Raw genomic sequence first — 11,420 nt, forward strand, 5'->3', positions numbered from 1 at the left:
AATCAGACAGTCGAGAGGGAATAGAGATATACACACATTTCCAGATATAGCAATTTCTACATTCAGAGAGTTCAGACGTCAATTCAACAATCTCTGACAAAGGGCTTTTACCAACTAAGCCTGAGGAAGTCGGTAAGAGCCGGTATTTAGCTAAATTGGTTAAGTTAATTTAGCGAGAATTCTGTGACACCATATGACTTATGAGTGGCGTTCTTTGTTTTGTTGCCAGAGAAGTGACCTACATAGACGGCTTTTACTTACAAAGATGTATTCAGTGTTATCATCAAACTTTAGTAATGTTAACAAGCACAAATGATGGCTAATCTAGGTGTCTTTAAAAAATGTATTCCGTTAAAAGTGAACATCAGTCGCTCGATTTCTCCACCAAGCTAACCTAACGTTCTTCCACGCCAGTGAAAGCATTATTCGTTGTTTACGTCGTGGCTTTACATAGCTAAACATGGACGCTAGTTGGCTACCTGCTTTATTTTCCAGTTAACCAATATGTACTATGTTGCTACCAGTGTATGAATTTTACCAGACAGTTTGTAGAACGTAGTTAGCTTTGTGAAGATGCATGTTTGTCACATGAGAACTGGGCCCATTCTCAATTTTTAACATAAACAGTTTACATACTTGGAGCAGTGTCGTTCTATTTTACTCGAAGTATTTCTAAAACAATTTAATGTATCGTTTAGATCGGCTTTGAGCATATTCGTGCGCTGAAGTGAATTGATGTTCTACTCGGCTTCACGGGAAAACGACGCTCATTGGCACATGACAACTCCAGATCTTGCTGGACCTAAAAGTGCAGCGAGAAGTAGACCGAAGACTACTTCGAGGACCTGGAGCCCAATTGGAAAGGAGAAATTAAGAAGGAAGCATCTCTGCACATTCAACTTTCTAACAACAAAGAGGTAGGCATTGGCTGCTACAGTGTGTTTTTTTTTTTGCTGTCGGGTGGGGGAAGGGCTGATCTTTCGCACGTAGCCCAATTGAGCTCATTGAAGTAACTTCAGTAATGCACATTTGTTCCAGCAGTTCTGTTAATAATTATATTTTTCCCGTCTTAAATATAAACTACGCATATTTTTTTATACCATATTGGTAAAGCGGTGTTGTCAACCGGGGACAATTGTCATGTTTAATTGTTGGGCTGCAGGTAACGTTCGCTTAGCATTAAGAGCGTTGGAATGCCGCTGGTTCGAATCCCTGAGTTTAATAGGTGAAACACCTCTATGCCCTTGAGCAAGCCACTTGTAAGTTTTGGATAACTAATTTGTAAATGTTAGAAATGAGTTGCTTCAATGTATTTTTTTTAGATTTGTTTCTTAATATAAATGTATTCCTCCTTCAGGTGACACATAGTCTGGGAAGTACAGTATGGGAGGTGGAGAGAGGTACAACATTCCAGTGTCCCACCCAGAGCGCCCATTGCCCAAGAAGAACCATCAGCTGGGCCGGGCCAAGCAAAGAGTTGTCCGCGATCAGAATGGAGTGACAACCGTAGCATCCTCGGGGGCGGCGGGAGGTCCTCACCAGCATGGCCACCGCAAGGGCGCAGCCTACCCCTGGTTCCCAGAGGCGCGGCTGGCCGCGTCGGCTGAGAAGATAAACACTTCTGTCCGTTTTGCCAACGCCTACGATCAGAATTGGGAGGGTGCTGTGTCCCACCTGAACACACTTCTGGCCGCCCAGTGTGGCGGCCCGAGCTATGCAGGGGCCAAGTTCAGCGAGCCACCCTCCCCCAGTGTGCTGCCCAAGCCCCCCAGCCACTGGGTCCCCATGGGTACTCGGGACAGCAGGGAGATGATGGCCTTCCAACTGAAGAGCCTCCTCAAGGTGCATGCCTAGAGATGGACTCCCATAACCTGACCTTTCAAAGCCAACGTGTGAACGAAGGCTCCTGCCTGCCTTGAATGCCCCAGCGTTGTAATATACTTTTGGCTATTTTAGGTTGAGGTGTTCGAAGGGTGGTAGGCATGTTGTAGGGACATCTCTGCAGCTGTTTGTCACCCTTTTTTCTCTTTTTTTTGAAAACCACAGGTATTACAGCGCTGCAGCCTTGTTGGTGGGGGAGAATGCTCTCATTGGAGTCTGTTTCTGTCACTAACGATGAACTGGATATCCTTCGTATTTGTGCTCCGTTTTTTTTTTTTTTGTTGGCCGTTATAGCAAGTCTGTGGGCTTTTCTTCCCAAACGGTAAGGTTGGAAACTGTTAGTAATAACATGTTAATGCAGTCTCATTTACAGTCCATTTTTGTGGACCGGTAATTCTTCGGCACGTTAAGTTCTGTTAATCATTAAGGATTTCACCTCTGACAACCTGGTGCTGCCTGAAGCACAATCTACAATAGTAGCATTTTCTTTAGTTTGACTTACTGTTTTCCCTCTGGTTTTGGGGGGGAGGATGTAAAATCCACTGTTCTGCAGGGAAACCAGAGCTATCTTTCAGGAGGGAATCCGCTGTAGTAGTGAGTACAGGTCACAAGTATAACCTCAAACTGAAGTGTAGAGGCCATGGCACACTGGCCTTGGACGTTCAACTCCTGTACTTTTTTATTGCGCTGTGCGCTCTGCACTATGGCAGTTGTTCTGGTCCAAGGCCTGCAGCTCTATCATACAATTATTTTGTCTATTTGTGATGTGGTTATTAATCAATGAGTCAGTTTTGTCTTAACCAAATGAATGTCTTTTGCTGTTTTTTTTTTTCACCATCTCTTCCTTGTATGTCTGACGTGGTTACCAGTGCCATATCAACCACGTTGGCTTGCATGGCACAGAGAATTTTGTCCTCTGGGTCACTTCTCCCAACTCAATCAGTACTGCTATTAGCCACTTTCAAACTCTCATTCCCTACCGAAACCCCACACAGTAAACAATGCAGAAGAGGGCCAGATTCAACAGGAACGTGGAACTGTACGTTTCCCGACCTCGATCTCCTGTGCCATGGTTCTGTTTGCTGTGTGGCAGTTTCTTACGAGGAAGTGCAACGTTGAGAGACGTGCGTAGCACAGAGGACGTTCGGCGCAAGGCCAGTGTGGATCTGTTTACATTTAAAGTCTCCAGCAGCAATCTCCAGATACTCACTGCTTTCTGCACCCTACTCTTGCACTGCAATCAAAATAGTTTTTTATAAGTTACATGCTGAGAGGCCCTTATCAGTGGGTGGTTAATTGACTATCTCCCTCTAGGTTCTAATTTGAAGGGAGGCAGTCTTTTATTTTCTTTGCAGAATGGGAACTGTAATGGCTATCTTAGAGACGACAAAACGGAGCTCACAAGCTTGAAATAAGTTAAAGAAAAAGAGCCATGTAAATAATGAAATGTGTAAAAAAAATACTTGCAGCATATGTACATTTAGCAGTGTGTTTTTAAACCTGCTTGATAAAGTATTTTTTAGTAATAACACTGAATGTATAAGTCATGCTAAGGACATGTCTTGACTTCAAATACGGAATATTTTTGTAAAAAAAAGAATCTGCCTATAGCATTTGTCAATACCCCTTCACTGTGTAATGTCTAATCTTGCACATGGTTTTTTATTATGCACAGTGGATGGCAAAAAAATGCATTGTGCAAAAGAAACTTGGCTTACATTTGACCCTTTTGAGGAGACTTGGATATGTATGAATTGTTATATTATTTTAGTTTCCAGGTGTGCTACAGCCTGAAGACAGCTGCTGGGGACTGGTTTCCCAGACAGATTGACCCCAAACCTGGATGAAAACAACTATTTCAATGGATAGTCTCCATTTGAATGTTTTTTTTTTTCAGGACTACTTATGATCTGTCTGGAAAACGGGCCCTGAATTGAGTTGTTCGACTTGACTGTGCCTACATTTTAACCCAACATTGCGAAATTCTGTTGTTGATCGACATTGATATTTTGTGATTAGGTAATGTGATTCATTGACCAAAACATGTTCATCTAAAGACCACCTTCAGTTATCTGCTGTTCTTCTGCCAGAAGGTAATTGAATTTGAATGTTATTGTCAACCTGGTTTCATCTGCTTTTGTTCTGTGTTGAAATGCATTGTCTTTTTTAAGAACAAAGATGTGTTCTGTTGGTTTCTGCTAATGATTCATACATGTATAAGTCTTTGTCCTAAATTTGAAACTCAAGTGTTTCTCAACAAATTGGCTTTTAATTTGTCCCACTTTGTTTACTGTCACCAATGAATATGAAATTATGCCACATGTCCAGACTTGATTGAATTTGACTTAAAAAAAAGAACCTAAAGCACTGCTTTAATTGGTCTAATCAAAAAGTAAACCCCAAAGAATAAAATCCCTTCCCTTTCCCCCCTACTTTGTGTCTGTCTTTTCTGAATGCACTCATTATTCCAAATCATTTTAGTACAGCTTACTATATTTATTTGAAACTGATAATTACATTACCATAGAATACTGATATCCTCAAGTAACTGTAGCACTCCATGAAGTTCTTTCAGGCTAGTTAAGGATCTCTTCACACTAGACCCACTGCAATTTGCATACCATCCCAAGGTATTCCTCTTGTCTGGATGGATCCATATGTAAGAAAGACTATGTATTTTTTTTTCTTCAACGGCATGGTACCCTCCAAGTTTTAAGCCCTGGGTCTGCACCACACCCTGTGCAACTGGGTCCTGGCCTTCCTGATGGGCTGCCCCCAGGTGGTGAAGTTAGGGAATAACACCCCCACTAAGCTGATCCTCAACACAGGCCCCACAGGGGTGCCTGCTCAGCCCCCTCTTGTACACGCCTCCAACTCAATCAAGTTGGCAGATGACAAGTGGTCGGCCTGATTACCAACTATGAGCCATCCAACAGGTAGGTGAGGGCATTGGCTGAGTGGTGTCAGGAAAGTAACTTGAATGTAAACAAAGGAGCTGATCATGGACAGATGTAACACATCAAGGCTGCAGTGGAGAAGGTAGAAATCTTCCAGGTTCCTCAGCATACACATCACTGACATTCTGAAATGGTCCACCCACACAGACAGAGGTGGTGCAACAGCGCCCTGTCGGGCTGTATCACTGCCAAGTACGGCAACTGCACCATCCGCAACCGCAGGGCTATCTCGAGGGTGGTGCAGTCTGCCCAACAGCACCCGGTGTCACAGGAAGGCCAAGAAGATCAAGGACTTCAGCTGCCACAGTCTGTTCACCCCTCTATCATCCAGAAGGTGAGGTCAACACAGGTGCATCAAAGCTGGGACCAAGAGACTGAAAAACAGCTTCTCTCTCAAAGCCAGCCTCCACCCAGTACCCTGGCCTGAACACAGTCACTGTCACAGGCCGGCAACACTGGGCTTGGCACGGTTTGTGCGTTGTCTAGTCGGCATAATGAGTTTATGGATGAGTGAGAATATTTTTACTTGTCAAATGGCAGTCAAGTACCGATCATCTTGTCACCAGAATAAGACCCTCCATATTTATTGGAAAGCAGCATCAAGCTCATTACCGTGCACTTTCACCACCCATCATTTATTTCATCTGTTGCCCAATGATATGGACCACACGTGGATCATGGATCATCACGTGACTCCAAATTTACTTCGATATGAGTTATTATAGTGATATATATAGTGATATTTATTTATTTTGCACCCCATTATTTTTATTTCTACTTTGCACAATCTTCCATTGCAAATCTACCATTCCAGTGTTTTACTTGCTATATTGTATTTACTTTGCCACCATGGCCTTTTTTTTTGCCTTTACCTCCCTTATCTCACCTCAATTGCTCACATCGTATATAGACTTGTTTATACTGTATTATTGACTGTATGTTTGTTTTACTCCATGTGTAACTCTGTGTCGTATGTGTCGAGCTTTGCTTTATCTTGGCCACGTCGCAATTGTAAATGAGGACTTGTTCTCAACTTGCCTACCTGGTTAAATAAAGGTGAAATAAATAAAATATAGTGATTCTTTGATCCACCTCTACACAGACGACACCATTCGGTATACTTCTGGCCCTTCTTTGGGCACTGTGTTAACTAACCTCCAAATGAACTTCAATGCCATACAACTCTCCTTCCGTGGCCTGCAACTGCTCTTAAATACAATGAAAACAAAATGCATGCTCTTCAACCGATCGCTGCCCGCACCTGCCCGCCCGTCCAGCATCATTACTCTGGACGGTTCTGACTTAGAATATGTAGACAACAACAAATACCTAGGTGTCTGGTTAGACTGTAAACTCTCCTCCCAGACTCACATTAAACATTTCCAAACCAAAATTAAATCTAGAATAAGCTTCCTATTTCGCAACAAAGTATCCTTCACTCATGCTGCCAAACATACCCTCGTAAAACTGACCATCCTACCGATCCTCTACTTCGGCGATGTCATTTACAAAATAGCCTCCAACACTCTACTCAACAAATTGGATGCAGTCTATCACAGTGCCATCCGTTTTGTCACCAAAGCCCCATATACTACCCACCACTGCAACCTGTACACTCTCGTTGGCTGGCCCTCGCTTCATACTCGCCAAACTCACTGGCTCCAGGTCATCTACAAGTCTCTGCTAGGTAAAGCCCCGCCTTATCTCAGCTCACTGGTCACCATAGCAGCACCCACCCATAGCACGTGCTCCAGCAGGTATCTCTCACTGGTTACCCCCAAAGCCAATTCTTCCTTTGGCTGCCTCTCCTTCCAGTTCTCTGCTGCCAATGACTGGAATGAACTGCAAAAATCACTAAAGCGAGAGACTCTTACCTCCCTCACTAGCTTTAAGCACCAGCTGTCAGAGCAGCTCACAGATCTCTGCACCTGTACATAGCTCATCTGTAAATTAGCCCATCCAATCTACCTCATCCCCATACTGTATTTATTATCTTGCTCCTTTGCACCCCAGTATCTCTACTTGCACATACATCTTCTGCACATTCTACCATTCCAGTGTTTAATTGCTATATTGTAATTACATCGCCACCATGGCCTATTTGACTTACCTCTCTTATCCTACCTCATTTGCACATGCTGTATATACATTTTTCTACTGTATTATTGATTGTATGTTTGTTTATTCCATGTGTAACTCTTTTGTTGTATGTGTCGAACTGCTTTGCTTGATCTTGGCCAGGTCGCAGTTGCAAATGAGAACTTTTTCCTCAACTAGTCTACCTGGTTACTATCCTACCTGTTTCCCATATAATTTATTTTACCGACACAAAAATATCCCATCATGTTGAACAAACAAATGAGCTGTCGGCGTTTATAAAATGACACCGAAACTTCCAGTTTCTACTTTACTTGCATAAAAGCTGGATGGAAACATGGTTAGTAACTTTCCATCAATATACAAATAGCCTTTGCACCTGCCTGCCTGTACAGCAGTGGAAGTCAGGGCCTTAATTCTGACCAGGGGGCCCACAACCCATATTATTTATTATTTCCGATGGGAAAACACCCAAAAGCATAAATCAAGGCAAAATATGTAGAATAGCAGGTGATTTGCTTTAAAAATACAAAATGTTCTCTGTCTCAATGCAAAATGTGTAGAAATGCACTATGACCACTGGTAGTCATTGCATGGTCAAAAAGTTCAAATTAGTTGTAGAAAATAGGGTATTTTATACATCACACTCTCTGGGGGTGTTTCGAGGTAGTTAGGATATGCAAAAAAACTAATTTCCAATTCACACATGCATATTAATATACACTTGTACATACAGTGCCTTGCGAAAGTATTCGGCCCCCTTGAACTTTGCGACATTTCAGGCTTCAAACATAAAGATATAAAACTGTATTTTTTTGTGAAGAATCAACAACAAGTGGGACACAATCACGAAGTGGAACGACATTTATTGGATATTTCAAACTTTTTTAACAAATTAAAAACTGAAAAATTGGGCGTGCAAAATTATTCAGCCCCTTTACTTTCAGTGCAGCAAACTCTCTCCAGAAGTTCAGTGAGGATCTCTGAATGATCCAATGTTGACCTAAATGACTAATGATGATAAATACATTCCACCTGTGTGTAATCAAGTCTCCGTATAAATGCACCTGCACTGTGATAGTCTCAGAGGTCCGTTAAAAGCGCAGAGAGCATCATGAAGAACAAGGAACACACCAGGCAGGTCCGAGATACTGTTGTGAAGAAGTTTAAAGCCGGATTTGGATACAAAAAGATTTCCCAAGCTTTAAACATCCCAATGAGCACTGTGCAAGCGATAATATTGAAATGGAAGGAGTATCAGACCACTGCAAATCTACCAAGACCTGGCCGTCGCTCTAAATTTTCAGCTCATACAAGGAGAAGACTGATCAGAGATGCAGCCAAGAGGCCCATGTTCACTCTGGATGAACTGCAGAGATCTACAGCTGAGGTGGGAGACTCTGTCCATAGGACAACAATCAGTCGTATATTGCACAAATCTGGCCTTTATGGAAGAGTGGCAAGAAGAAAGCCATTTCTTAAAGATATCCATAAAAAGTGTCGTTTAAAGTTTGCCACAAGCCACCTGGGAGACACACCAAACACGTGGAAGAAGGTGCTCTGGTCAGATGAAACCAAAATTGAACTTTTTAGCAACAATGCAAAACGCTATGTTTGGCGTAAAAGCAACACAGCTCATCACCCTGACCACACCATCCCCACTGTCAAACATGGTGGTGGCAGCATCATGGTTTGGGCCTGCTTTTCTTCAGCAGGGACAGGGAAGATGGTTCAAATTGATGGGAAGATGGATGGAGCCAAATATAGGACCATTCTGGAAGAAAACCTGATGGAGTCTGCAAAAGACCTGAGACTGGGACGGAGATTTGTCTTCCAACAAGACAATGATCCAAAACATAAAGCAAAATCTACAATGGAATGGTTCAAAAATAAACATATCCAGGTGTTAGAATGGCCAAGTCAAAGTCCAGACCTGAATCCAATCGAGAATCTGTGGAAAGAACTGAAAACTGCTGTTCACAAATGCTCTCCATCCAACCTCACTGAGCTGTTTTGCAAGGAGGAATGGGAAAAAATGTCAGTCTCTCGATGTGCAAAACTGATAGAGACATACCCCAAGCGACTATCAGCTGTAATCGCAGCAAAAGGTGGCGCTACAAAGTATTAACTTAAGGGGGCTGAATAATTATGCACGCCCAATTTTTCAGTTTTTGATTTGTTAAAAAAGTTTGAAATATCCAATAAATGTTGTTCCACTTCATGATTGTCCCACTTGTTGTTGATTCTTCACAAAAAATACAGTTTTATATCTTTGTTTGAAGCCTGAAATGTGGCAAAAGTTCGCAAAGTTCAAGGGGGCCGAATACTTTCGCAAGGCACTGTATGTGAAATAGGACTAATTTAAGCACCCACCCGTGCGCATTGACCAACATATATCCATTCTAATATGGTGTCCGTTCTCCACGGATCAGTCTGGCCTCGACCTAAATGATCAGTAACAATTTAACAAGGACAGTGTTTTAAACGTTTCAAACTAACAATTCGTGGTGGGCCGGGATCATAATTAATCATTTGGAATGATATATTGTTTGACATTGATGCCAGCAAGGCTTTTTAAATTGGTTATTCTTCCTGTAAATCTATATCGCTATGTAAAGCACAGGACTGTTCGTGCAGGCACAAAACCCTCACAGACCTCTTAGCAGCCTGCTGATGGGCCATCAACTGGATGTGATTTCCCATTGTATTCAAGCTGGTTGGGTAGGTTTATGCAAGAACTTTCACACCTGGCCCAAAAGGCAATCCATAAGCAGTTATCTGGACTTCAGAGCTGTGGAAGTGAACAGAAAAGTTAACGTTCACTCGGTTGCAAATTGTAATGTACTTTAATCAAACCGATAATATCAAATGCAACTTATAGATTTTCCATAATGGTGCCCATCTCTAATAAATATATAGAAATATATAAAGAGAAGTATGTGGATACCCCTTCAAATGAGAGGATTTGTTTATTTCAGCCACACCCGTTGCTGACAGGTGTATAAAATTGAGCACACATCCATGCAATCTCCATAGACAAACACTATTGTGAAGTGGAAACGTCTAGAGGTGCTGAAGCACATCTGTCCTATGTTCCAAAATCTCTGGAAGCAATGTCAGCACAAGAACTGTTCGTTGAGAGCTTCATGAAATGGGTTTCCATGGCCGAGCATCCACACACAAGCCTAAGATCACCATGCACAATGCCAAGTGTCTGCTGAAATGGTAACGTTCTCTGGAGTGATGATTCATGTTTCACCATTTGGCAGTCCGGACAAATCTGGATTTGTCGGATGCCAGTTGATGCGAACTGCCAACTAAGGTTTGGTGGAGGAATAATGGTTCTGGCTAGGTCCCCTTAACTCCAGTGATGGAAAATCGTAACGCTACAGCATACAATGACATTCTAGACGAGTCTGTGCTTCCAACTTTGTGGCAACAGTTTGGGGAAGGCGCTTTCCCATTCCAGCATGACAATGCTCCTTTGCACAAAGCAAGATCCATACAGAAATGTTTTTTCGAGGTGTCGATGAAGAACTTGACTGGCCTGCAGAGCCCTGACCTCAACACCATTAAACCTGGGGATGAATTGAAACGCTGACTGCGATCCGGGCCTGATCACCTAACACCACGAATGCTCGTGGCTGAATGGAAGCAAGTCCCCACGCAATCTTCCAAAATCTAGTGAAAAGTCTTCCCATAAGAGTGGCGGCTGTTATTGCAGCAATGGAAGAGCGACCAACTCCATAATTTTCTAATGAGATGATCGACGAGCAGGTGTCTACATACTTTGTCTTAATACACACAAACAAATATTACCAATAAGGTACATTAAAAGTTAAGGTAAAAAGTCAGATGAACAGAATTAAACGTGTCTACAATACCCATTGGCCAGTTTATTAGATACACCAGGCCACACGCATTTATTTTTATTGCTCCTACAAACCGTGAGCCACATAACTGTGGCTTGCTATATATAGCATGCAGGCATCGAGACATTGTTATTGTTCAATTGAATGTTAGAAGAAAACAAGAGTGACCTAAGCGACGCAGAAAGGCATCTCAGAACGCACAACTCGTTGATGCTTGATGCTATTGCAGCAGACAACCACACCGGGTTCCACTCCTATAAATTAAACATAAGAAGAAGCGGCTCCAGTGAGCACACAATCGCCAATACTGGACAACCGAGTAGAAAAACATCACCTGGAAAAATGACCGCGAGTTCAGTTTACTCAAGAGCATCTTTGGAACGGCCGTTTGCATTAGGAACGTACCGCCCCGGTCCAATCTGCGTGATGCCATTGCGCCAGCATGGTCCATTATCGTTGTGGAACACTTGACACCATGTAGAATGGCCCGAAGAATAATGGCTGTCCTGGAGGCGGGGGGGTAATAGATAAGTGTACCTAACAAACTGTCCGGTGTCTCGCCCATACTTTCAAGGGAGCGATATCTTTGTACAACCCAAATGATTGAGAAAAG

The 11,420-nt window shown here is 42.6% G+C and overlaps 1 protein-coding gene across 1 annotated transcript; it reads left to right on the top strand.

Moving 5' to 3' along the window:
* Window positions 1-4,313, top strand: LOC135520115 (proline-rich nuclear receptor coactivator 2). Its single transcript, XM_064945451.1, has 3 exons — window positions 1-132; window positions 699-917; window positions 1,358-4,313. Exon 3 carries the CDS (start codon window positions 1,384-1,386, stop codon window positions 1,852-1,854), a length of 471 nt encoding a protein of 156 aa, XP_064801523.1. The 5' UTR covers window positions 1-132; window positions 699-917; window positions 1,358-1,383; the 3' UTR covers window positions 1,855-4,313.
* The last annotated feature ends 7,107 nt before the right edge of the window (window positions 4,314-11,420 follow it).

This window comes from Oncorhynchus masou, chromosome 29, assembly GCF_036934945.1.
Source record: "Oncorhynchus masou masou isolate Uvic2021 chromosome 29, UVic_Omas_1.1, whole genome shotgun sequence".
In the NCBI taxonomy this organism is placed as follows: Eukaryota; Metazoa; Chordata; class Actinopteri; order Salmoniformes; family Salmonidae; genus Oncorhynchus; species Oncorhynchus masou.

Coding starts and splice junctions, on each gene's coding strand:
- LOC135520115 (XM_064945451.1), top strand. CDS start 1,384: ATGGGAGGTGGAGAGAGGTACAACATTCCAGTGTCCCACCCAGAGCGC.